Source organism: Ochotona curzoniae, unplaced genomic scaffold, assembly GCF_017591425.1.
Source record: "Ochotona curzoniae isolate NIBS_2020 unplaced genomic scaffold, NIBS_Ocur_1.0 contig_2294, whole genome shotgun sequence".
NCBI classification, from domain to species: Eukaryota; Metazoa; Chordata; class Mammalia; order Lagomorpha; family Ochotonidae; genus Ochotona; species Ochotona curzoniae.
Window position 1 is genome coordinate 5,091,096 of NW_024465405.1, and position 27,720 is coordinate 5,118,815.

General features: G+C 60.1%; 1 protein-coding gene across 1 annotated transcript; it reads right to left on the reverse strand.

The window, feature by feature from the left end:
• Positions 1-232: 232 nt before the first annotated feature.
• Positions 233-27,639, reverse strand: LOC121151135 (ILK associated serine/threonine phosphatase). Its single transcript, XM_040972362.1, has 12 exons — positions 27,556-27,639; positions 17,132-17,194; positions 16,671-16,727; positions 13,949-14,080; positions 12,688-12,814; positions 8,322-8,428; positions 7,923-8,016; positions 7,662-7,749; positions 6,687-6,808; positions 1,606-1,725; positions 650-731; positions 233-452 (listed from the first exon to the last, which is right to left on the reverse strand). Exons 1-12 carry the CDS (start codon positions 27,608-27,610, stop codon positions 312-314), a joined length of 1,188 nt encoding a protein of 395 aa, XP_040828296.1. The 5' UTR covers positions 27,611-27,639; the 3' UTR covers positions 233-311.
• Between the last annotated feature and the right edge of the window lie 81 nt (positions 27,640-27,720).

Here is a 27,720-nt window from a genome sequence, read left to right on the forward strand (position 1 = left end):
ACCACAGCCCATGGGTCACTTCCCCAGCCAGGGTCACCCAGGGCTATGAACACGCACAGCCTGTTCACCAGTGAGCCGCTGTAGCAGTGAGCAGGTGCAGCCCAGGCTGCCCGGACGGCCTGCCAGCCCGGCAAGGCCAGCGCGGGCTCAGGAGGAGACGGAGCTGCCTTCCGACAGGCCCACGGCGCCGGACGCGTGAGAGGGATGAGACCACGAGGGGAGAAAGGGAGGAAAACGAAAGCAGCCTTTATTTACAACCGTGGGAGTCCCACGGGAGCACGACACACGCGAGCCGCGTGCGGGCCGCGCCCTCAGGGCCCGATCCGCACCAGCAGCACCGTGACGTTGTCCGCCGAGCCCCGCTGCACCGCCTTGCTGGCCAGCCGGTTGCACGCGGCCTCGTAGCGGACGTCCACGGCTGGCCTTCCCTCACGGCTCTGCAGCTTGTCGTCCTGTCACACGGGAAAGGGGCCTGACCCCGCAGCCGGGGGAGACCTGCTCCGCCTCTGACGACGCAGGACACGCTGACCCGGGATGGGGGGCACACACAGCACAAGGGCCGCCCACGGGAGCACTCGGGCCTCGGGGCAGAGGCCTCTCCGGAAGTCAGGGTGCACTTGGGACAGCGGGCACCCCTCAGACCCCTCACCTCAAGGCAGGACAGAATGAAGTTCACAGCCTCTTCTGGGGTGAAGACCTTGAAGAGCCCGTCACAGGCCAGCAAGATGAATCTGCAACACCAAGAGGAGACGGAAGGAGTTCCAGCACATTCTAAAAGCAAGATGGCCGCAGAGCTGGCCAATTCACCTACAAACACCGGGGTCCTATACGGGGGCGCTGGTTCTAATCCCGGCAGCTCCACTTCCCATCCAGCTTCCTGCTTGTGGCCTGGGAAAGCGGTGGACAAGGGCCCAAAGCCTGGGAGACCTGGAAGAAGTTCCTGGCTCCTGGTTTGGGATCAGCTCAGTTCTGGCCTCTGTGGCCATTTGGGGAGTAAACCAGTGGATGGAATCTTGCTCTGTCTCTCCTTCTCTCTATAAATCTGTCTTTACAATAAAAATAAATAAATCCTTTTAAAAATTGGCCTAGAGGTAAAATTAAAATGAACATTTGTCCAATTACTGCATGGCTAAGATTAAAAAATAAAACCACCTCCATGATTCAAAAGTTACAAGTATTGAAACCACCTGTGGATTCTACATGAAGACCCAGAGCGCCTGCTCTCCCTACGCAGAATCCGGACTCTCCAACACTGGGTGCTGTCAGATCCCAGACAAGCTGGAGCGTCACCGGCAGCGACAGGTGTCAGGGTGTGGTTCCCTGAGCCAGCATCACACTCTCACTCATCCTCCAAGGCTCCGGCGGCCTTCCTGTGTCAGCTGGCCACTGCCTGCTCAGGGCAGTCCTGCACCAGGGCAGCCCACACTCCCAGCACCCCGACGGCCACCGCCTGTCCCCTGGTGATCTGCGCCACCATGGCCCTCCCTGGAGGAGAGGCCGCATCCATTGCTCTCTGCATCTCTAGGGCCCAAGACATGGAGTTCCCTTCACACATCCCTGCGTGGAGAAGTGAGGCGCACACCTGTGCCCGGAGGGTGGCTTTACCTGTCGTTGGGAGTCAGCTGGCAGCGTCTGATATCTGGCACGGATGTGACCCCACAGCGCTTGTACTGTCCGTCTCCGATGGAACGAGATACCTCCAACACGCCCAAGACTCGCCCGTCCCTAAAACGGGAGGACAATGAGACGCCGACAGACCAACCACGGGGCCACAGCGCTCATCTAACCCAACAGTAGGAAATAAGAGCGGCAGGGATGCGCTGTGGGCCCACAGTGGCCAGCACCCACCTGCCTGCACCTCAGGTGAGGGCTGGCTTGTAACCAACCCTCCTGCAGGAAGTGCTTGATGGAACGCCCAGCTCAACAGCCCCCCACAGCAGCTCCTGCCACACCCGATCCAGGGAGAGTGGAGTACGGTGCAGCCCTGTGTGCCAGCTGCCCAGCGTGGAGTACGGTGCAGCCCTGCGTGCCAGCTGCCCAGCGTGGAGTACCACACAGCCCTGCGTGCCAGCTGCCCAGCGTGGAGTACCACACAGCCCTGCATGCCAGCTGCCCAGCGTGGAGTACGGTGCAGCCCTGCGTGCCAGCTGCCCAGCGTGGAGTACCACACAGCCCTGCGTGCCAGCTGCCCAGCGTGGAGTACCACACAGCCCAGTGTGCCAGGTGCTCCTTATTTTGAATGGCACAGAGACAGAGGGAGAGAGAGGCTAATCTTGGTCTTCCACCCACTGGTTCACTCCACGCTCGGGCCACGCAGAAGCCAGCAGCCAGAACTGCATGCTGCTCCCCCGTGGGGCAGGCACCTGGCTGCCTTCCGCTGCCTTCTCAGACACGTTACTGCGATCAGACGCAGGACAGCCAGGACGTGAGCAGCGCTCCAATATGGGACGCAGGCATTGCCAATGGCAGCTCAACCCCACACACAGCGGCCCTGGGCTCTGTTTCACCTACTTATTTCTTTTTAAAGATTTATTTTATTGGAAAAGCAGATTTACAGAGAGAGACAAAGATCTTCTGTCCACTGGTTCACTCCCCAAGTGAGCGCAATGGCCAGAGCTGAGCTGATCTGAAGCCAGGAGCTCCCTCCAGGTCTCCCACGCATGTGTAGGGTCCCAAGGCTTTGGGCCGTCCTCGACTGCTTTCCCAGGCCACAGGCAGGGAGCTGGATGGGAAGTGGAGCAGCTAGAATATGAACCAGCACCCACATGGGATCCTGTCACATGCAAGCAAGGATTTAGTCACTAGGCTATCACACCAGGCCCTCCAGCTATTCTTAACCTGCCTGCCGGAACCGCTGAGGAACTTTCAGATAGAAAGACAAGGCCAAGTGCTTGCAAGTTCACCTTGTGGGGTGTGGCCTGGCGCTGTGGTCACTACTGGCTTGCAAGCTGTGTAGCACCCGGAAGCCAGAGGCAAGAACTGACTCCAGGAGCTAGAGTGCATGACTCAGGCGTGCTAGCCTGGACCACACTGCTCGGCCGCATGCCACCCCTCACGCGTTCTGGTGTGCCAGGCTGCTGAGGGACGCGCCTATTCCCCATGGCAGCGGCTCCACTCCACACCCCCGTTAGTAATGCACAAACCCCACTCTCCACAGGACTGACACAGGAAAACCCCTACAACAAACTGAAACTAGCAGTAACCGGAGTAACACCAAGATGAAAGCAAGGACCCAGGCTCTGCACACAGTGCTGGCAGCGCACCCCAAGTTTTTCCATCTTATTTCAAAGGCACAGAGACAGATCTTCCTGTCTGCTCACTCAGACGCCCACAGCGCCAGGGCCGGCCACGGCTGGAGCCCAGAAGCCCACCTTCCCACGTGGACGGCAGGGGTCATCAGAGAAAGCTGGCCCCGGCGCTGGCACGGCAGGTGAGAGCTGCTCTGCCAGATGCCGTCCCTGGTGGGGGACAGTCCAAGGCCAGAGAACACGAAGGGACATTCTAACCATTAATAGCGGTAATTCGGAAACCACTTTGACAAATACATTGACACTGTTAGGAATCAAGATTTTTATCATAAAAGACAAAAATATTAAATCAGAGAAATTCTGAGAAAACCCTATCATGCTAGTTCCATTGAAGATACCGCCCTCTGGGTGCGTCTGGGGCAGTGCATGCCACACCCAGCGCGGCTTCAGGTCCTGGCGCCTCTTCCCTCGGGGGGCGGCAGTGACAGCCCGGCTGGGGCTCCCTCGGCCAGCCCTGGCTGGAAAAGAAGCAGCCAGCTAGGTCATGCAGCTCCAGTCGTGACTCAACGCTCTCATAGAAGAATCAGACTCAACACCAGGAGCAGGCACTTGGTCTGGAGCCAAGGCATCCTGGCTCCAGCTCCCTGCTCACGTGCACACTGGGGGGAATAGGCGACCATGGCTCAGGTACCTGGCTTCCGGCCACCCACTTGGGGGACCAGGACAGCAGCCCCCAGACACGGCAGTCATTCTGGGAATGACGCAGCAAAGGAGAGCTTGCACGCCATTCAAAGGAGAGCTTGCACGCCCTCTTTGCCCGTCAAAAAGAAAATTCACACACACAACACCAAGCCAAACCTATGACCACAATGCGGGCACAGGCCGAGGGAACCTGCCCTGGCCAGGCCGGGGTCACGGGTCAGCATGGACCAACGCGGGCACAGGCCGAGGGAACCTGCCCTGGCCACGCCGGGGTCACGGGTCAGCATGGATCAACGCGGGCACAGGCCGAGGGAACCTGCCCTGGCCAGGCCGGGGTCACGGGTCAGCGGCAGGCAGCGGCGTGCTGGGGTGAGCAGCAGCTCACACACTGTGAAGGGCCGGCAGCGGGGTCAGCCAGCAGCAATGACCTCCGCCACACTGCGAAGTCTTACTTCACCAACACGTCAACCTGCCCCTACTGACAAGGGGTAACCACAGATGAGTCAAGTTCATCATGCCGACCAAGGGAACGGAACCAAGTACACCTCGCCTGGGACCTGCTCTCGCCAGGGAAGCGTGGGCTAGCTAAGTGCTGGGACCCTCCAGTGACATCATCCACATCCACTCAAGGACCGAGCCGTGTACAGCATCCTCCGGGAAGCAGAAGGGCCGCGTGGTGCCACAGCTGGCCGATGCTCCATCGGCGGTGCCAGTTCCAGCCCAGGTCCCCCCCGACAGCTGGGGAGACCGTGGAGGATGCTCCGAATTCTTCTAGCCACAGGGAGACCCAGAGGAAGCTCCTGACTCCCAGCTGCACATGCGCAGCTCTGGCTGTAGCACTTGGGGAACAGTCTAATGCAGTGAACATCCATCTCACCCCGCCCCCGCTCTGCACTTTTGACTTTCAAGTAAAACACATCGATATTTAAAAAGTAAACAAAACGATGTCAGCTGAACCTACAGAACACCTTCAGCCTCCATTTCCAGGGAAAATGCACCAGGAACAAACTCGAGGGATTACAACTGCTGGCCAAGACCAGCATGTGCCCAGGGAAGGCACGACGGCCAGCAGGCCTTGGCTTGGAACGAAGACAGCCCTGGGACAAGCGGGGCAGCAGGGCTGCACACAGCACACAGACAACCGGGGTCTAGGAGGTCACTGCCCGTGCTGCCAATGTCCTCTGTGGCCTGGGGGTGTTGCTCACCAGTCTGCTACCAGCGTGCAAGCAGTCCAGCCCAACACACGCACCCCCAAAGCCAACTGGCGGCTGGCGTCTCTGCTGACGCCCTCTGAAGTGCAGACTGAGGAGCACAGCCCGGCTCAGCCAACTCCCCACACCGAGGTCTGCCCAGACAGAAGAGGTGCCAGGCTCGTGTTCAGGCACAACCTTCCCCAGTGGCAAGCACTCCCTGTGGACCACACTGGGCCAGCTCTGCCACCACTCACGGGCAGCGCCAGTAACCAAGACCTCCCCACCTCCACCCCTGGAGCTCCAGAACAACCCTTGGGGTCCCCCATCTCTCCAGAGGCCTCCTGGCCCCAGCAGCTGGACTCGTCCTGGACAGGAACAAACACCCCGAGGTCCTGGCACAGTCGCCTAGCCGCTAAGATCCTCGCCTTGCATGTGTCGGGATCCCATATGGGCGCCGGTTCTAATCCTGGTGGCCCCGCTTCCCATCCAGCTCCCTGCCTGTGGCCCGGGAAAGCAGTTGAGGACGGCCCAAGGACCCGGGATCCGCATGGGAGATCCAGAAGAAGCTCCAGGCTCCTGGCTTCGGATTGGCTTGGCTCCGGCCACTGTGGCCACTTGGGGAGTAAACCATCAGATGGAAGATATTCCTCTCTGTCTTTGCTCCTCTCTGCATATCTAGCTGTCCAATAAAAATAAATCTTTATCTGAAAAAAAAAAAAAGACAAAAAAACGAGCCACATGGGAGGGTTGCACGTGGTAACACAGCTAGCACACAGCTCCAGCCTACACGGGAGCCCAGTGAGGCACTTGTGGCCGCAGGGTGACACGCACTGAGAGACAGGAGCCCTGTGCTGCACAGCAGGTGACAGCCACGTGGACGCAGTCTCCCAAGAAGGGAGAGGGGAGGACAGAGTGGGGAGAGGAGAGAGGGAAGGGAGAGGGACGGAACGGCTGTGGACAGAGCCGGGGAGACACGGGCCTCGGGGCCAGGGGGCCGTTCCTGGGCACTGCAAACATGCTTCCCACAGGGCAGCCCCGCCTCGGCCGCCTGAATGTGACAAGAACGGCACAGAGAACTGAGGCGTGCCTCTCGTCCTGTGACCGCGGCTCATAAACCAGCATCTCTTGCAGGTGCAGCCCATGCATTAACACGCCAAGGGCCCCGCCTGGCACTGCCCCAGAGCCCCCTGGGCAGTGCCCCTCAGAGCCCTCCTGGTGCTGCCCCTCAGAACCCCACAGGCACTGCCCCCCAGGGCCCCCTCAGAGCCCCCCAGACACTGCCCCCCAGAGCCCTCCTGGTGCTGCCCCTCAGAGCTCCCCGGGCACTGCCCCCCAGAGCCCCCTCAGAGCCCGGGTACCTGACACTGCCCCCAGAGCCCCCTCAGAGCCCGGGTACCTGACACTGCCCCCAGAGCCCCCTCAGAGCCCGGGTACCTGACACTGCCCCCAGAGCCCCCTCAGAGCCCGGGTACCTGACACTGCCCCCAGAGTCCCCTCAGAGCCCCCTGGGCACTGCCCCCAGAGCCCCCCAGAGCCCGGGTACCTGACATTCCCTCCGGCCTTCTGTATTCTCATCCGCTCTTCGTACTGGGTCGGGTTGTGCTCCTTGCTGAGGCTTAGGGCGGCATGCTTCTGGCTCTCCTCGTTGTAGCGACACAGGATGGCCTGGGAAGGGGCACACCACAGCGGCCTGAGGCGCTGAGCCCAGCACCCGCAGTCACCGGAGGGCCTCGGGTCAGAGCAGGGAGGGCACACTCCAGCGGGGGCCTCAGCTGCGGGGCGCTCGGCTGCTGCCCCCGGAGACGGGCACGGTTGGAACACGGCAAGGCCAAGGCCTCTCTTGCCAGGAGTCCCCGAGACAAGGTGCAGGCGGGCGTCCCGGAGGCCGCACCCCACCAGGGCGCTGCTTTACAGAGCTCGCGTCTGAGTGATTCTGAAGCCGGGACGGGCCGAGCCACTTTGTCCCCACGCCTGCGGAAGCGGGCAGGCTGGCACCAGAGGGGCAATGAACACGGGACGCTGACATGGGGAAGTGGGGCTAGAGCCAAATGTAAGACAGCCACCACCGAGGCTCTCTGCCACTCCTCTGTCCCTTCGCCGGGGCCAGCCCATGGAAGCAGCCCCTGCCCCAGTCCTGTCCTAGCGGGAGCTTTCCAGCAGAAATTGTCGTGATTCTGAGGGGGCGGGGGTGTGAGTATGCATTCATTACCACATAAGGCAGAGAAATAAGTTAAAGCACTCTGCATACTGACTGAACCTGACCACAGCACCACGCTGGCACATGTGCACGCACGCACACACACACACACACGAGGAAAACAAAGAAGGATGGCCTTGTGCTGTGGGCAGAGGGCTGCAGAGGGCAGCCGTCCCGTGGTCCCTGGCAGAACTCACTCTGCCCGGCACACCTCCGTCCCCCAGCAGTTACAGGCGCCGTGGGCCAACAGCACGGCTCTCCCCAGCCATGCCTTGTAACATGTCCCGGGGAGGCATGCCTCCGAGTGGCTGAGCCGCTTACCCGACTGTCTCCGAGGTTGGCGATATAGAGGGTGTTGTCCACAGCAAGGACACATGTGGCCGTGGACCCATCTTTCCAGGCAGGCTTCCTGGAAAAACATGAGAAACGGGGTCACCGAGAGGTGCAGACCAATTGGCAAAGCCAGATGCAAAGCATCGGAACACAGCATCCTAACGCCGAGGTGCCAGGTGTGCCCGCCGACCACCTGGGAGCGCCTGGCGAGCCCCACCCCCTCCAGGCCTCCCGCGCAGTCCTACTCACTGGCTCGAGGCTTGTCTCAGGAACTCTTCGTCTGTGTGTTTGAACGTGTCCAGGAGGCACCTCTTCACGGTCTTCTCCACGCTGATCCCTTCCCCTGTGGCGGGGAGCAAGGGACGACCACCTCTCAGGAAGGCAGAGGGTCCTCCCTCCACTGTCCCCGTGTGGCAGCTGACGCCTGAGCAGCCCCACTACACCGTGGCCACCACTCACTCAGAGGCCCGAGACACCCTCCTGGGCCACACCGCAGCCGCGCACCGGCCTCGGCCGCTCCTCCGCTCGAGGCTCCTGGGGCGGAGCGGTGATTCTTGGCCAAGGACCAAGCGACGTATCTGGGTGATTCAGTTACCCCAGTACCCCACACCGACGTTCAGAATTAGCTGATTTAATTGTCAGTCTCACCTCTAGGGAATTTCCTGATCAGGTTTTGATGCAAATTCTGTGCAGCAAATTTTGAGGCTCGAATTCCTCCGTGTCCATCAAAAACAGCAAAATACGAAACCCGGGTGCTGGAAAAGGGATTCAGAGTTAGCAGACACACCGGCCACAGCTCTTCCACCTGCAGTGACCCAGAGCAGCCGCGCTGCTGCTCGCGGAAACAGCACAGGGTGCTCACCGAGCCAAGGTCTGAGTAACCTCGGCATTTTAAATTAAATGTTCAAATGTTTCAAAATTCAAGATAACTGACAACGAAGCTGACATACAGAACCTCTTCCCTACTGGGGCAAGTTTTAAAGCTCCAATATACAGCTTTAAACAAGTGTACAGCCACGGACTGTCAATAAAAACCACAAGAGCAGAGGAAATAATTACTACTAAAAAATTACGCTCAGACTTGGGCTAACAGTTGTTTCTGGAAGCCTGTCTTACCAGTTCTACGCCCCTTCCGAGGTTTGCCAAAACCTTCAGATACGGAAGAGGCACTGAACAGTTTTAACGAATGAGTAAGAATACCAATTACAAATGACATATTTTCTACAGAGCTACTCTTGTTTAAGATTTCATTTGTTTTTATTGGAAAGGCAGATCAGATTTACAGAGAGGAGACGGAAAGATCTTCCGTCTGCTGGGTCCCCCCCGCCCCAGATGGCCACAAAGACTGGAGCTTAGAAGATCTGCAGCCAGGCGCTTCCTCCCGGGTCGCCCACGGCAGGTGCAGGGTCCCGAGGCTTTGGGCCGTCCTCAACTGCTGTCCCAGGCCACAGGCAGGGAGCAGGGTGGGAAGTGGAGCAGCTGGGATATGAACCGTGGGATTCCGACACGCGCAAGGTGAGGATACACCCACAGGGCGTGATGCCGGGCTCTGGGTTTGTTCTTGCAACTTTCCCACAGTCCTCTTGGGGTATATCGTGAGCCATGGAGGAAGAAATGTGGTGTCCAACTCCTGAGAGTCACTTTACAGTTCCGTACAATACAACTTCAAAAGTGGAACTAAAGCTAGGAGTTCCCCAGCTGTGGCTAAAAGCCCGAGTTGTCTTGTACCTAAGCAAGTGTTACACTGCTGGGAGAAAAGCAGTCAACAGTTGACTGGCAACCTGGGCATGGTTAATGTCTGTGTTAACTATACCAGTGTGCCAGCCTAGTTGCCTGTTTTGTTCTTTTTTTTTCTTTTAAATTTTCTTTAAAAATAGGCAGGGAACTCTGCATGGCACAGCATGGGAGAAGGACACGCCACACTGGCCCCCAACACTGTGGGGTGGTGGGACTGCAGATCACCTGGGTAAGGGGGTTTGGAGAGGTGCTGGGAGTCGGGACCACTGAGGGCAATTTTAACAGGGGGGGAGTGACTTCTGGAGGCTTCCATGGACCAGGTCACTGCACTTCAGGTAGGTGTGTTGGGGGACCCAGAGGCCATGTCTCGTGCAGGCCAAGGAACTAGTCCGTGTAAAACACCAGGTTTGTGCTTCACAGACTGCCCGCTGCCTGCCAACGCATGGGGCTCGAGGCATGCCTGGCCGGCTGGACACAGTACCTGCAGCAGCACCAGGGCAGGGAGTAGGTCACATCAGGCTGGGTCACGGCACTCACTAGAATGCGAGAGAACTGGACATGGGGGCAGACTGTGTAGGGGACTTGGGGGCTCGCCTCTGTAGGGATGGAGCACCTGCTGGCTTGTGTGATAGTGACGCTGGTGGCAGGCTGGGCTGGAAAGGGCGCAGCACCTATCAGCTCACGTGTGGGAAGGGTCTGCGGATGAGCCAGACTGGGTGTGGGCTGGCCAGGCTAGACCATAGCACCCACTAGCAAGTGATGGGACTGGGAGTGAATCATGTCAGGCTGGACTGCAATACCGCTTGGCATGGGAAAGATCCAGGGCTGGAGTGGGTCTAGCAGGAGAACTGTGGGGCACTCCCCCGGCACTCCTCTGCAGGGCCTGCTGGTGAGCGAGAGCCAGGACTGGAAAAGCTGGTGGCTCCTGTCAGCATCCATGTGGGCCTGGTCTGGGGGCAGGTCAGGCTGGGCTAGGCCACAGCACCCACGGGTGTGCAGAGAGCCACGTGGGATGAGGTCACGCTGGGCTAGGCCACAGCACCCACGGGTGTGCAGAGAGCCACGTGGGATGAGGTCACGCTGGTCTAGGCCACAGTACCCACGGGTGTGCAGAGAGCCACATGGGATGAGGTCAGGCTAGGCTAGGCCACAGCACCCACGGGTGTGCAGAGAGCCACGTGGGATGAGGTCACGCTGGGCTAGGCCACAGCACCCACGGGTGTACAGAGCCATGTGGGATGAGGTCAGGCTGGGCTAGGCCACAGCACCCACGGGTGTGCAGAGAGCCACGTGGGATGAGGTCACGCTGGGCTAGGCCACAGCACCCACGGGTGTGCAGAGAGCCACGTGGGATGAGGTCACGCTGGGCTAGGCCACAGCACGTGCCAGCACACACAGAGGTCAGAGCTGGTAGCAGGCCTGGTGGGGTTTGGGGAGTCACTCTGATGAGGCTGCAGTTCCACCAGCACGCGTGAGGGCCAGGACTGAGGTAGGCAGGGCTGGGTGAGGCTGCAGCACCTGTCAGCAGACGTGAGACGGGGCTGAATCAGACTGAGCTGGCAGTTGCATCTAGTATGTACGTTTGTTGGAGCAGGTGATGGACCAAACCTAACCCTGAACTAGCCGGCGCACACAAGGATCAAGTGTGAGGGTTCCTGGGGGGACTGCCCAGCTAGATGGCTGGACTCAAACTCTGGCACACGAAATCCACAAAGTGTGTGGTCCGACCTTAGAGTGAATGTATTCGGTCTGGAGTCTCAGCTGCTGATGCCCGTGCAGGAGCCAGCATGCCCAGGTGCCAGGGTGCACACTCAGCTCACGGAGGCCAGGAGGGGATGTCGAATACCTCGTCAGGATGGAAAGCAGAACAGTCAGACAGTTTGGGTTCAGCTTTACACCAGTGTCTGAGACTGGACGCACACTGAGGTGGCCTGGTCAGCCAACAACCCCAGTCCAGCAAGGCCAATGATGCCTCTGAACTGTCAGCACTCGAGACCTGGAACATTCTCCCCGTCGGCATCATCAGACGACCGTCCCTCATCCCCACCCAAGACACAGGGCCTGGGGCCGTAGTCTAGTGGCTCCAGTCCTCATCCTGCAAGCACTAGGATCCCATGTGGGCACCAGTTCATGTTCCAGCTGCTCCACTTCCCATCCAGGTCCCTGTTTGTGGCCTGGGAAAGCAGTCAAGGACAACACAAAACCTTGGGGTCCTGCACCCATGTGGGAGACCTGGAAGAGGCTCCAGGCTCCTGGCTCCAGAATGGCTCAGCTCTGGCCACCGTGGCCACCTGGGGAGTGATCCAGCAAATGGAAGATTCTCTCTGTCCCTGCTCTCTATAAATCTGATCTTCCAATAAAAAAATCAATCATAAAAAATGGAAACACTTGCCACTTGCCCCACCCACCTGCCACCATACCTGACGCTCCCTAACCAGAGGCCCACGTGGGTGTGCATCCCTCAACTACGCAAATAATGTTAAAAGTAAGACAAAAATTATAAGTACACGCAGTTGATTTTAATGCACCCCAACTGAAACCTACGTAGTTTCCCCCCAATTCTTTCTATTATGGAAAACGAATCTCTCTGCTCCAGTGTGAACTCACACTTCCAGCTGTTTTCCCACCAACGTCCTGTACTTGTCACTGCTAGGGACGGTACAGCCAGGCATTCTCAGAGGAGCTCAGAGGCACCGGGAGGATCTGCATCCCAGGAGGATCTGCATCCCAGGAGGATCTGCACCCCAGGAGGATCTGCACCCCAGGGTGCCCGCATCCCTTTCCCAGCTCTGTAACACCTCCAAGGGACAGCACGCCTGGCGAACAAGGGCAGCCTGCACTAGCCAGGAGCCCTACCAGGGCCGGCCAGCAGCACACTGTATGCCCAGGGCACCTGGTGTCACTCAGGCACGTGGGGCACACACCACACACGTTCCCAGCTCCACCTGTCCTACTAGTGGCCTCTGTCTGTGTGGCTGCCAGCGAAGGTCCCCGGCCTCTCTCCTCAGCCCTGAGTGCTAACACCAACTCTGGCGACCACCACTCCCCTGCACTGGGGGCCTCCAAGTCACAGGGTAAGAACAGTTCCTGGCACAGCTGCTCGGTGACGACGAAGCATGCCACCCCAAGACCCACAGTGTGGCCTCGGGGGTCCTGACTGCAGTCACACCGACGTGTCTCGTGCGGCCAGCCCGTGCTGCCAGGACACTAAGCAGACCCTCGGGAGGCTGGCAGCACCAAGGGCCTCCCGCACCGAAGCACAGATGCAGGGACTCACATGAGCGAGGCCGGAGGCTGGCACTCCTCGGTGATGTCATTCAGGATGACGTGGGCATCCTGCATCTCCTCCCGCTCACCCTTCCGCTCGGCCACGTAGCCTTTCAGACCGAAGATCACCGAAGAGGCTGCGAAACAACAACAAAGCAGCACAAACTGTGCCCTGGCCTCAGCGAGCCCGGCCCGAGCGTCAGAGGGGACTGCAGCCGGTGCCCTGGCCTCAGCGAGCCCGGCCCGAGCGTCAGAGGGGACTGCAGCCAGTGCCCTGGCCTCAGCGAGCCCGGCCCGAGCATCAGAGGAATGCAGCCGGTGCCCTGGGCGAGCCCGGCCTGAGCGTCAGAGGAATGCAGCCGGTGCCCTGGCCACAGCGAGCCCAGCCCAAGCGTCAGAGGGGAATGCAGCCGGTGCCCTGGCCATGGCGAGCGCGGCCCGAGCGTCAGAGGACTGCAGCCAGCACGTACAACAGTCTAAGCCGCAAGCCTTCACCACCAAGCTGAGTACAGCTGGTCCAGGGCCACCAGGAGGGCACCGGGCAACAGCCGCCTGTGAGCTGGCGCAAAGCACCAGGGCATCCCAGACAGGGGTCTAGTGTCGTGAGAATTTAACACCGACAGGAAGGTCCTGAGTCCCTGTGAGCCATTTCAGCATGCCCACATGCTCTTCCGGACACACGGTGCCCAGGGCTAGAGAAGGGGGCACACGACAGTCAGTGGGCTGCCACTGGGAACGGAAGGGCAGGGGAGTCCACTGTGCCCACAGCTGCCGGCTGACGTCCACACCGAGCACCCAGTGAGCCCTGGAGGAAGGCCTCTGCAGAGCTGTGCTCCCCGCAGCGAGCCGGCCGCAGGGCACCCCGCGAGCTCACCGTGGCGAAGGCCAACGCAGCCCGGCGCCAGGAATGGAAGCCCACAACTAGTGTCTGTCCGTCTTCCTAAGACTCACATGGCAAAACGGGTCACAAACTCCCCTGCCTTCCCGAGCCTGCCTCCTGAGCTAACCACACCACCCAGACTGTGAACGGGGACCGGAGGCCGGGGTCGGCGGCCAACTCCTGCCCTCTCTAACTCCTGAGGAACAAAGGCGGCTGGCCAGACAGGACGAGGCATGCGCAAGAGAGCCTAACAGGACAAAGAAATCTGTTTGCAAAAAGGGAACCCGTTCCTTCAACCGAGAATAAAAAGGAAGCGGGTCGTCTACTCGGAAAGCTCTGGGTGTTGGAAACTATGAAGTCTAATATGTTTGTTTTCAAACTGTCTGAAAACCTTTACAAACTTTCTTTTCCACCAGCTCCTCACTGCCGTTCTCCTCGGTGGCCTTCCGCTTGGCTCCCTTCTCGCCGCTCTCTCCCGCCTGGGGCACGCACAGGGTGGACGCGGTGGACACGGCCAGGGACCCTGGAACAAAGGCCAGACACACAGCTGAGGACAGTCACCGCCGACGAGCTCTGAGACACACAAGGACCAGCTCTGTGACGGTCCTCACAGCCCTCCACGTCCCCCGCCGGGGACCTGAGGACATCCCTCAGCAAGCAGCACCCTGCTGGCTAGCAGAGGGCACATTCTGGCAACTGTGGGACACGCAGGAGGCAGGCTAACAGGAAGGGTCACAGTCTCTCGCAGAGTCCAGCTGACCCAAGGCTCAGGCAGCTGTCCTCCTCTCAAATCCCCAAACAGAAAGCTTAGGGCTCTGTTGCTCGACTTCTAAGCAAAGACACTGCATTCAGAGACGAGCTGGGTATGACACAGCTCCTTATTGGGACACAGTGACGTGTGTGTGGTGCTTGCCCATTTGAGATTGTGTAATGTTCTCAAAAAACCCAAAACACCGAATCCAAGGTTCTCTATGTATATCCCATCAAAATCACGCTCGTTTGTAGCAGGTGTAAATCTAAATTACAGCCCACCCCTTCTGCCTTCGCGTGACTGAGAGGTGGCTGGGCTCAACCTTTACTTTTTACAGAAACCTACTAATGCTGTCTGCACATACCATGTTTCATAGAACAAAGAACAGTCTTTGTAAGACCAGCGGGACAGAGAGATGTTCCATGTGCTGGTTCACTTCCCAAATGGCCACAGCAGCTAGCACTGCAGAACCTCAGGACAGGAGCCTGGGGCTCCTTCTGCACCTCCCACACAAGTGCAGGGACCCAGGCACGTGGGCCACCAGCTACTGCCTCCCCAACCCCGGCACGTTGGCAGAGGCCAGAACGGAGCCAGCATGCAGCGCCAGCACAGGCTGAGGAAGCCAGCATGCAGTGCCAACACAGGCTGAGGAAGTGAGCACGCAGCGCCAGCACAGGCTGAGGAAGTGAGCACGCAGTGCCAGCACAGGCTGAGGAAGTGAGCACGCAGTGCCAGCACAGGCTGAGGAAGCGAGCATGCAGTGCCAGCACAGCCTGAGGAAGCCAGCATGCAGTGCCAGCACAGGCTGAGGAAGCCAGCATGCAGTGCCAGCACAGGCTGAGGAAGTGAGCACGCAGCGCCAACACAGGCTGAGGAAGCCAGCACGCAGCGCCAACACAGGCTGAGGAAGCGAGCACGCATTGCCAGCACAGGCTGAGGAAGTGAGCACGCAGCGCCAACACAGGCTGAGGAAGCCAGCATGCAGTGCCAACACAGGCTGAGGAAGCCAGCATGCAGCGCCAGCACAGGCTGAGGAAGTGAGCACGCAGCGCCAGCACAGGCTGAGGAAGTGAGCACGCAGCGCCAGCACAGGCTGAGGAAGTGAGCACGCAGCGCCAGCACAGGCTGAGGAAGTGAGCACGCAGCACCAGCACAGGCTGAGGAAGCCAGCACGCAGCGCCAACACAGGCTGAGGAAGTGAGCACGCAGCGCCAGCACAGGTTGAGGAAGTGAGCACGCAGCACCAGCACAGGCTGAGGAAGTGAGCACGCAGCACCAGCACAGCCTGAGGAAGTGAGCATGCAGTGCCAACACAGGCTGAGGAAGCCAGCATGCAGCGCCAGCACAGGCTGAGGAAGTCAGCACGCAGCGCCAGCACAGGCTGAGGAAGTGAGCACGCAGCGCCAGCACAGGCTGAGGAAGTGAGCACGCAGCGCCAGCACAGGCTGAGGAAGTGAGCACGCAGTGCCAACACAGGCTGAGGAAGTGAGCACGCAGCGCCAGCACAGGCTGAGGAAGTCAGCACGCAGCACCAGCACAGGCTGAGGAAGTGAGCACGCAGCGCCAGCACAGGCTGAGGAAGTGAGCACGCAGCACCAGCACAGGCTGAGGAAGTGAGCACGCAGCGCCAGCACAGGCTGAGGAAGTGAGCACGCAGCACCAGCACAGGCTGAGGGCGTCCCAGGAAGTGGCATCATCAGTGTTACAATGCTTGTCCCCTAGACCCCTCCCTGTTCTGGAAGATTTCAAGATAAAATCTGAGAATGCTGGAAGCGTCTGGAACAAGTGGTTGTAACACTACTTTCAAAATACAGGAAGTAAATCAATTTAATCTATACTATCTAGACTAGTTCCAACGAGTTTATGGTAATTAATTTTTAAAACTACTTGGAAAAGCAACAAAAGGCAACAACAACAAAAGGCAAATTTAGTTGTTTAACAAAACCGCACATGAAGTAGGACCTGCTGCATTTCCACAGCCCCACCAGAGGGGCCGCTGTGACAGTCAGGAAGTGTCAGCTCCATCATCCCCTCCCTCGTAACTGGGACACACACAGAAAAGCTACGCATTTTCAGGAGCAGGTGAAGTCCATGCTGCCAGGTTTGATGATTGGTTCTGTCCACAGCGTAAGACAATGACACAGATCAAAGCATGTCACTGAATTCTTAGTTCCACAGCATCAGTCACTAAGCAGTGACGCAGTGCCAGGCAGCTGTGTGCTTCCAGCGTACAGCAACCGGTTAGGTTCAAGAACCCTCTCGCTGTGCCAGGATTCAACACTGCCCAGCCCTGTCGCCTCACGAAGCGTCAGAGGACAACACAGAACATCACCCCCGCCCGCGGAAAGGCTGCCCGTCTCACCTGAGTCGCCGCTGCCAGCAGGTGGGAGGTCATCAAACAGCAAAGGTCCCCCTGGCCCTGAAACACAGCAGGACAGCTGGTGAGCCCGCCAGGCACGGGTGCACCAACTCGGGAGAGCGGCTCAACTCAAAACTCCTCAGACCGCAGGACAGGGCCTTCAACAGGACTTAAGCCGCATCATCCCCAAGGAAACAAAAATCTACTTTAGGGAGCTGAAGACATTTCAGCCAGAAAAACACTCAATGAACCAGAGAAGGCCGCTCCACGCTGACGCAGCGCTCCTCGGGGCAGGCGGCTGCGGGGCTGTTCTGCCTTACCTGACACCACGGGTTCAAAACTTACAGTCCCACACCTAAAACAGCTGCGTGTTGGAAACGGGGGAGAGGGAGAGAGATTGAGACAACTACCAGCCCGGGACGAGAAGACGCTGACACACACCTGGGAGAGCCTGCAGACTGTACCTGAGTCAGCACTGGCCGGAGGGAGGTCATCGAAGAGGACGGGTCCCCTCTGGGCGTCCTTCCCTGCAACACAGGAGCCTGCTCAGCAGCGGCCGGCAAGGCGGCCGGGCACACGCCTGCCAGTCAGACCTGCTCAGCTCTTTAGGACAAATCCAGTGTGTGAAGACATGTTCGTGACAGTCACCTGCTCCCTGGGAACCCGGGGAGCGCGGCCAGGGGACCCCGGGAACCCCGGGGAGCGCGGCCAGGGGACCCCGGGAACCCCAGGGAGCGCGGCCAGGGACCCCGGGAACCCGGGGAGCGCGGCCAGGGGACCCCGGGAACCCCGGGGAGCGCGGCCAGGGACCCTGGCAGGGTGACATCGCCCTGGGGTCGGTGAACTCGGCAGCATTTCAGAGTTATCCAAACCTGGACAGAACCCTGGGCATATGCACACACGGAGACTGGCTTGATGTGAGGGGGCGGTTCCTCACCCCTGGGTTCTGGGCCGTGTGGAAGGTCGTGAGTGGTTCCCCCTTTGTCTCTCCCCTTCCCAGGAACAAGAAATAGCAAATTCGGAAGCAATGAATTCACCCAATTTTCCCTAAACCTCGATCCTTCCCACCGTGATCAACCATGTCATCATTATTAATAAACAAAATTTATATTAAAAAAACCCATCCTTCAGGGCAAGCGTCTGGTGGTTAGGCTGCTCCTGTGTAGCACCAGAGTACCCCGTGTTCGACTCATGGTCCTGTGCTCAGCCCCTTGCCGGCGGTCGCCCACAGCAGCTCCCAGCTGTGGCACGCTTGGCCCAAGCAGCAGTGGACCAGCAGATGGGAGTCCCCTTTCCTTAAGTGACAAATACATACTCCTGAGAAGACACTTCTCCTTCAAGACCCAAAGAAACCCGACACTTCAGTAGGCCGAGACAGAATTTCAGAAACAGAGGACTCCTCTGATGATCCACACGTCCTCCCAGCAGCTGCCTGTCAGGGAGGAGCCGCTAGGGAGACAGCCCGGGCCCAGCACACGGCCGAGGTGCTGCACACAGTCTCCCTAAAGACGGCCGCTTCTCCCGCACCTGCAGCACCACCAGCCCACCCAGCGCCCCTGCCAGTGCCCACAGGCGAGCCCTGGAAGCAGCACCGCCAGGCTCCTGCCTTGGGACCAGCCCAGCTCCAGCCGCTGCAGAGTGAACCAGCAACTACAAGTTCTCTCAGTCTCTCCTCCTCTCTCTGTAAATCTACCTTTCAGATTAAAAAAAAAAAAAAAAAAAAAACTTAAAAAAAAAATCTAATAAACAGGGCCCGGCGACGTGGCCTAGTGGCTAAAGTCCTCGCCTTGAACACGCCGGGATCCCATATGGGTGCTGGTTCTAATCCTGGCAGCTCCACTTCCCATCCAGCTCCCTGCTTGTGGCCTAGGAAAGCAGTCAAGGACGGCCCAGAGCTTTGGGACTCTGCACCCGCGTGGGAGACCTGGAAGAAGTTCCTGGGTCCCAGCTTCAGATCAGCATAGCACCGGCTGTTGCGCTCACTTGGGGAGTGAATCATCGGACGGAAGATCTTTCTCACTATCTCTCCTCCTCTCTGTATATCTGACTTTCCAATAAAAATAAATAAATATATATATTTTTAAAAGCTGCATGGGGAGTATTTAAGGAGCAGCAGGACACTAAAGGCTGATGGTAGGAGAGGTGGGCATCCAGCACGGAGCTCAGGACACGGCACGGAGCTCAGGACACGGAGCTCAGGACGCGGAGTTCAGGACACGGAGCTCAGGACACAGAGCTCAGGACACGGAGCTCAGGACACGGCACAGAGCTCAGGACACGGAGCTCAGGGCACAGCACGGAGCTCAGGACACGGAGCTCAGGACATGGAGCTCAGGGCACAGCACGGAGCTCAGGACACGGAGCTCAGAACACGGAGCTCAGGGCACAGCACGGAGCTCAGGACACGGAGCTCAGGACGCGGAGTTCAGGACACGGAGCTCAGGACACGGCACAGAGCTCAGGACACGGCACAGAGCTCAGGACACGGAGCTCAGGACACGGAGCTCAGGGCACAGCACGGAGCTCAGGACACGGAGCTCAGGACATGGAGCTCAGGACACGGAGCTCAGGACATGGCATGGAGCTCAGGACACGGAGCTCAGGACACGGAGCTCAGGACACGGCATGGAGCTCAGGACACGGAGCTCAGGACACGGAGCTCAGGACACGGCATGGAGCTCAGGACACGGAGCTCAGGACACGGCATGGAGCTCAGGACACGGAGCTCAGGACACGGAGCTCAGGACACGGCATGGAGCTCAGGACACGGAGCTCAGGACACGGCATGGAGCTCAGGACACGGAGCTCAGGACACGGAGCTCAGGACACGGCATGGAGCTCAGGACACGGAGCTCAGGACACGGAGCTCAGGGCACAGCACGGAGCTCGCATCCTGTATCAGGCTCTGACACCAGCTTCTCCTGAACCTGCACCCTGGGAGGCTCCTGCCACCCACACAGCCGGCCAGAGTTCCTGCCTGCCAGCATCACCCCCAGCCCTGGGAGCCATTCAAGGAACATCAGCTGCTGGGAGTGCTCACTGTCACCCACATTACTGAAAACAAGCTTTTAAAAACTAGGGAACTTAGAATAAGCAGTGACTGAACATACTAACCCTGTACAGAGTCCCCAGCACTTGGAGCAGGTGTTGAAGCCAAGCTGCCGCTTGCAATGCTACCTCCCACACAGGAAGGGCAGTTCTCATCCCAGCTGCTCTGCTTCCCATCCAGCTCCCTGCCAGGCACAGGGACAGCTCCAGCTGCTGTGGCTGCTTGGAGAGTGAATCATCAGACTAAAGATCTTCCTCTCTGTCTCTCCTCCTCTCTATATATCTGACTTTCTTACAAAAATAAATAAATCTTAAAAAAAAAAAACCTCCCCCCCCCCACGTAACAGCCATCCCATCACTGACCCATCAACGGAGGACCACCGCTGTGGCAGCGGGTCACCTCCCACGCCCACCAGCACCCGGGCAGTGCTGACCTTCAACCCTGGCAGAGCTGGGCACGCCACCAGGGCACCAGCCCTCTTTCCTGCTGTCTGCCAACAAGTGCTGTCTCCCCACAGAAGCCAGGGCCTGGCTGGGGGTGCGTGGGTGAGCAGGCCAGGTCTGGGGGCTCTACAATACTCCTCAAGGTACTTCAAGCCATCCTATGTCGGCTCGGCTGCTACTGGGCACAGCTTGTAAGGACAGAATGCCCACACTGCGGGCACCACGCAGAGCGCTCATTCCATGAAGAGTCTGTGTGACAACTGTGACAGACCAGAAAACCAAGACACTGAGGTGCTCCCCTGCCCCGGGCCCACAGCTGGCTCACCAAGGTGCTCCCCTGCCCCGGGCCCACAGCTGGCTCACCAAGGTGCTCCCCTGCCCCGGGCCCACAGCTGGCTCACCAAGGTGCTCCCCTGCCCTGGGCCCACAGCTGGCTCACCAAGGTGCTCCCCTGCCCCGGGCCCACAGCTGGCTCACCAAGGTGCTCCCCTCCCCTGCCCCACGCCCACAGCTGGCTCACCAAGGTGCTCCCCTGCCCCGGGCCCACAGCTGGCTCACCAAGGTGCTCCCCTCCCCTGCCCCACGCCCACAGCTGGCTCACCAAGGTGCTCCCCTGCCCCGGGCCCACAGCTGGCTCACCAAGGTGCTCCCCTGCCCTGGGCCCACAGCTGGCTCACCAAGGTGCTCCCCTGCCCCGGGCCCACAGCTGGCTCACCAAGGTGCTCCCCTGCCCCGGGCCCACAGCTGGCTCACCAAGGTGCTCCCCTGCCCCACGCCCACAGCTGGCTCACCAAGGTGCTCCCCTGCCCCGGGCCCACAGCTGGCTCACCAAGGTGCTCCCCTGCCCTGCCCCACGCCCACAGCTGGCTCACCAAGGTGCTCCCCTGCCCCGGGCCCACAGCTGGCTCACCAAGGTGCTCCCCTGCCCTGGGCCCACAGCTGGCTCACCAAGGTGCTCCCCTGCCCCGGGCCCACAGCTGGCTCACCAAGGTGCTCCCCTGCCCTGCCCCACGCCCACAGCTGGCTCACCAAGGTGCTCCCCTGCCCCACGCCCACAGCTGGCTCACCAAGGTGCTCCCCTGCCCTGCCCCACGCCCACAGCTGGCTCACCAAGGTGATCCCCTGCCCACGCCCACAGCTGGCTCACCAAGGTGCTCCCCTGCCCCACGCCCACAGCTGGCTCACCAAGGTGCTCCCCTGCCCCGGGCCCACAGCTGGCTCACCAAGGTGCTCCCCTCCCCTGCCCCACGCCCACAGCTGGCTCACCAAGGTGCTCCCCTGCCCCGGGCCCACAGCTGGCTCACCAAGGTGCTCCCCTCCCCTGCCCCACGCCCACAGCTGGCTCACCAAGGTGCTCCCCTGCCCCGGGCCCACAGCTGGCTCACCAAGGTGCTCCCCTGCCCTGGGCCCACAGCTGGCTCACCAAGGTGCTCCCCTGCCCCGGGCCCACAGCTGGCTCACCAAGGTGCTCCCCTGCCCCGGGCCCACAGCTGGCTCACCAAGGTGCTCCCCTGCCCCACGCCCACAGCTGGCTCACCAAGGTGCTCCCCTGCCCCGGGCCCACAGCTGGCTCACCAAGGTGCTCCCCTGCCCTGCCCCACGCCCACAGCTGGCTCACCAAGGTGCTCCCCTGCCCCGGGCCCACAGCTGGCTCACCAAGGTGCTCCCCTGCCCTGGGCCCACAGCTGGCTCACCAAGGTGCTCCCCTGCCCCGGGCCCACAGCTGGCTCACCAAGGTGCTCCCCTGCCCCACGCCCACAGCTGGCTCACCAAGGTGCTCCCCTGCCCCGGGCCCACAGCTGGCTCACCAAGGTGCTCCCCTGCCCCGGGCCCACAGCTGGCTCACCAAGGTGCTCCCCTGCCCCGGGCCCACAGCTGGCTCACCAAGGTGCTCCCCTGCCCTGCCCCACGCCCACAGCTGGCTCACCAAGGTGCTCCCCTGCCCCGGGCCCACAGCTGGCTCACCAAGGTGCTCCCCTGCCCCGGGCCCACAGCTGGCTCACCAAGGTGCTCCCCTCCACTGCCCCACGCCCACAGCTGGCTCACCAAGGTGCTCCCCTGCCCCGGGCCCACAGCTGGCTCACCAAGGTGCTCCCCTGCCCCACGCCCACAGCTGGCTCACCAAGGTGCTCCCCTGCCCCGGGCCCACAGCTGGCTCACCAAGGTGCTCCCCTCCCCTGCCCCACGCCCACAGCTGGCTCACCAAGGTGCTCCCCTGCCCCGGGCCCACAGCTGGCTCACCAAGGTGCTCCCCTGCCCCGGGCCCACAGCTGGCTCACCAAGGTGCTCCCCTGCCCCACGCCCACAGCTGGCTCACCAAGGTGCTCCCCTGCCCCGGGCCCACAGCTGGCTCACCAAGGTGCTCCCCTGCCCCACGCCCACAGCTGGCTCACCAAGGTGCTCCCCTGCCCCGGGCCCACAGCTGGCTCACCAAGGTGCTCCCCTGCCCCACGCCCACAGCTGGCTCACCAAGGTGCTCCCCTGCCCCACGCCCACAGCTGGCTCACCAAGGTGCTCCCCTGCCCTGCCCCGGGCCCACAGCTGGCTCACCAAGGTGCTCCTCTGCCCTGCCCCGGGCCCACAGCTGGCTCACCAAGATGCTCCCCTGCCCCGGGCCCACAGCTGGCTCACCAAGGTGCTCCCCTGCCCCACGCCCACAGCTGGCTCACCAAGGTGCTCCCCTGCCCCGGGCCCACAGCTGGCTCACCAAGGTGCTCCCCTGCCCCACGCCCACAGCTGGCTCACCAAGGTGCTCCCCTGCCCCACGCCCACAGCTGGCTCACCAAGGTGCTCCCCTGCCCCACGCCCACAGCTGGCTCACCAAGGTGCTCCCCTGCCCTGCCCCACGCCCACAGCTGGCTCACCAAGATGCTCCCCTGCCCCGGGCCCACAGCTGGCTCACCAAGGTGCTCCCCTGCCCTGGGCCCACAGCTGGCTCACCAAGGTGCTCCCCTGCGCCACGCCCACAGCTGGCTCACCAAGGTGCTCCCCTGCCCCGGGCCCACAGCTGGCTCACCAAGGTGCTCCCCTGCCCACGCCCACAGCTGGCTCAGTGAGCCCCCTGCCCACGCCCACAGCTGGTGTCCAGCTTACTGAGTGAGCACTCCTCTGGTTCCCACACAGGCCGTTCCAGGGACTCCACGGAGATCATCTATACCACCCTCACAATGGCCTCTTTGCATCCTGAGTAACTTTCGTATTTTTAAAAGGATCAAGCTTAGAAATCTGCATCTAGGTCCTGGCGTAGCAGCCTAGTGGCTTGCACTTGCGCCTCTCTGTATATCTGCCTTTCAACTTAAAAAAAAAATCCTAAATCTTATTAAAAATAAAAATAAATAAAAAGAAACCCACATCTATGCGAATTCTGTCTCCCCCAAGCACTTTCCCAGGCTGAGAGCAGGCCAGCAGGCCACAAGTGTGCCCACCGGGGACCCACCAGGGACCCACCGGGGACCCACCAGGCCACACGCTGGGCCCATGGCCACCGAGGGGACTTCTCACCAGCAAAAACTTACATTTCCACCTTAGGCAAACAGAAATTCAAAATATTGGCTCCAAACATGGGAGAAAGTATGAACTTGAGAGACTTGACAGCCCCAGTTCTAAGTGTGAGAACCCTAATAAAGAAGAAAAACAGGACTTATATATCTTCGTTAATTTCATCAAGGTGACCCCCCCCACTTCCTGTGTTCTGAACTTGAGTCTAACAAAGTAACTGCAGTGTAGCCAGCACAGCTACCACCTGCTGCACCAGCACCCACACAGGATCAGCTCAAACCCCTGCTGCTCCTGCTCCAGCTCCCTGCTGCTCCTGCTCCAGCTCCCTGCTGCTGTGCCTGGGAGAGCAGAAGGGGAGGCCCCTGCCCTGCGTGGGAGACGCAGAGAAGCTCCTGGCTTCAGACGGGCCCAGCTCCAGCCAGCTGCCCTGTACCAGCCCCACGTGGGAGACCCAGAGAAGCTCCTGGCTTCAGACGGGCCCAGCTGCAAAGTGAACCAGCCAATGCAAGACCTAAATCTTTTCTGTCACTTTGTCTTTCAAATCAATAAATAAAACTTTTCCAAAATAATAGAAATTATATACCATGCAGAGAAAAATACTCTTGATCTAAACTGAAGGTTGCCATGGAAAATAAAGTAGTAAGACCTTAAAATGTTCCATCTAAGCTGTTTTTTGGACCTGAGTTTTCAAGTACAAAGGCAGAGATACTGAAATTATGCCCCACCACAGCTCCCAACACACGTTCACATCCGTCTCCACACAGCACGCGGGCGGCTGCCACCTAACCCAGGGCGCCCATCAGCGCCACTCCATCCCACACGGGACACGGCACTGCTCACAGCTCCTTGCTGACACGCGGGCGGCTGCCGCCTAACCCAGGGCGCCCATCAGCGCCGCTCTGTCCGTCCCACACGGGACACGGCACTGCTCACAGCTCCTTGCTGACATGCGGGCTGTTTCTACTTCCACATGACCACGTCACAATGAATCTCTAAGTCAGTATCATTAACTTGCTAGATTACAAACCAACGAATATGAGTTAAACTTGACAGAAGTGAAAAGCTGTCTCCTGCAAAAGTCGCAACGTGGCCACCCTCATCAACATGTTGGCAATTGTTGTGCCTGTGACGGCTGGGAAAACGCCGTGTCCACGAAGGGCGAGCTTCCCCTGCCTGCAGGCGAGCCGAGCCCCGTCTCCGGCTCCTCTGGCCGGTTTCTAGCAGGTGACCTGCTTTTGTCCTATAATTCTGGTGGCGTCTCAGCAATTCCTAGGAACACACGCCACAGCGATTTCTTTCGGTATGCTGCCTTTGTAGTATCCTTTGTCCTCCCCAAAGTTTATATGTTTACAAATTAATTTTCACTTTAATGTCATTACTCTGCTTAACCCTAGTTTTATAATCACTATTTTCTTCTAATTTCTTTATTTTGTGCTTAGATATCCAATTTTTGTCCAAGAAACTTTTTAAAGATGGTCTGTCACTTAGTTTTTTTTTTTTAAAGATTTGCTATGTATTTTTATTGATAAGTCAGATATACAAAGAGGAGGAGAGACAGAAAGGAAGATCTTCTGTCTGATGATTCACTCCCCAAGTGACCACAACAGCCAGAGCTGAGCCAATCTGGAGCCAGGAGCCAGGAATCTTCCGGGTCTCCCACATGGGTGCAGAGTCCCAAGGCTTTGGCCCATCCTTGACTGCTTTCCCAGGCCACAGGTAGGGAGCTGGATGGGAAGTGGGCTGCCGGGATTAGAACCGGTATCCATACGGACTGCCAGTACCAGAGGCAGAGGCTTAGCCTGTGAGGCCACAGCACCAGTTCCAGAAAGTTCCATTTCTGCTTGATACGAACAGGATACTTCCCTCGGGTAAACCAGACACACCTACCTTTGAAATAAAAAGCTTGATTCACTCAGCAATCAAACTGTAAGTACTGGAATGTAAACTGCTACTTCTAGCACAGCACCTGACAAGATGGAATGCGTTCTATTCTCAGATCCTAAAAACCCAACTTCAAGGCAGGAACATGAGATACTAAAACCAAAAGAACGGACCAGAAGTCACTGCGTCATTTGGTCTCTACTTCCGGGAGACGGGACCGCGCTGGTCCCCTTACACAGCTGCTCCAGACGGGGCTCTCAGTCCCCGCGTGCCCACCAGGGACCGTGGGCAGCATGTCAGTCACGGAGCGGCTGCACTGGAAACCAGCAGCCAATTCTATTTCCTGAATCTCTCCAGGAACCAGGAAAACAACTGGGTCTTTCAGTCTTCCCTAAATTAGCACAGAAATTTAGAACCTCTGCTTCTCCTGTGTGAGAATCAGAAAACATTCCAGCCACATCCTTCCATCCACTTCGGCCACGGCCATGGAAGTAGCGTATGGTGCGTAAACCAGCTACCTGTGGGTGGGCTGCGACAGGGCCCCCAGGACACACCCCTGAAGAGGCTGAGGCACCCCTGGGAGACAGAAGCGGCTCCATCTCCTGGCTTTAGAGGGGCCCAGCTCCGGCCGCTGAAGCGAGCGGGGAGGCAAAGCAGCGGACAGAAGACCTGGGCCTGCCCCTAACTGTGCTGTAACTCTCCCTTTGTAATTTAAAAAAATCCAATCAATCAAAACGGACGTGTGTCTGGGGCAGCAAAGGCGTGTGGGAGCTGGCGTGCCACTCCAAGCCCAGCCTCCCATGAGGTGCAGGCAGACCCAGGCGGAGCTGTGGCCCTGGCTCCAGCCTGGCTCCAGCCTGGCCTGGTCCAGCCGGTCGTGGACACTGGGCGGGCACCACATCATAAAGAACAACTTTAAAAATGCCAGGCTCCTCGCAAGCATGAGAAGCCAGATTCTCCCTGCTCAAACTCGTCCAATCTCCTCTTACTGATTGTTGAGGACACAGGAGGAAGACCTGGCTCTCCGCCCTGCCATCACTTGAGCTCCTGCCCATTTTAAAGCTATTTTGTAGAGTGCACGGCCTCGCACAGGCCGCAGAGGGCGGCTCACCAACACACCCGCAGCCCCTTGCGGTGGGTCAGCCAGCGTGGGGGGGGTGAGGCTGGGAGCCAGAGGCAGGGGCGCCCACCTGCAAACGGAATGATGGCCAAGCCTGCGTTCCCGCCCCACTGGGTGCCCGCCGGCCTGCCCCTCCGCTCCTGCAGGCTCAGCTCTGGCTGCTGCGGGCACCTGGGGATGAACCACATGCAAGTTCTCTCTCTCCTGCGCTGTGTCACTCTGAAATAGACACATCCCTAAAACCCAAATGAAAATGCTAGCTTACACGGGCACATCTGCGAACCCAAACTCTGCCCCAAACTTGGGTTGTGTCACGAGTTCCGCCTGCACCAAGCCCACGTGCCCCCGCAGTAAGCGTCCCCCAGGCGCACTCGCAGCCCCCGGAACGGCCACCGGGGGCCTGGGGCCGGGGCCGAAGGGAGGGCTCGCCCGGGGGACACGTGGGCACGCAGGCGCCCACTCCTCGGCCCCGGCCCAGGCACGCTGCGAGGACAAGCACCGGCCGGCGTGCACAAGGTGGCCCTCTGAAAGCAAAGGCCTCGAACCCCGGCCCGCAGCCCGGCCTGCCCGCGCCAGCCCCGGGGCCTCCGCGGAGCGGCGGGAGTCCTGCAGGCTGCGTCCGCGGACCGGGCCGAAAGCCATCGCGCTCGGGGTACGCGGGTTTCCTCCCGGGCCGCCCCGCGCCGGGGCTCCCACGCGGCCCGGGCACCCGCAGCCGGGGGCGCAGGCCCGGCGGGTCCCCCGCGCAGCCCGCAGCCCCGCGCGCGCCCCGGCCCGGGCTCCGCACGCCGCGAACATGGCGGAGGCGCGGCCGCCGCTCCCGAGCGCCCGGCCCGGCTCGGCGCGCCCCGCGCCGCCCCCGCCGCCCGCGCGCCCGCCCGCCGCCCGCCCGCTCACCCGCAGCCGGCCGCGGCGAGCGCTCGGGCTCCGGCAGGTCCCCGAACAGGTCCATGGCGGACGCTGGGCGGCGGCGGCCGGCTCCTCACCCGGCGGCGCCGTCACTCACCCGCGGCCGCCCGGACGCCGCCAATGGGCGCGCCTCGCCGGGCCGCCCCAGAGCTC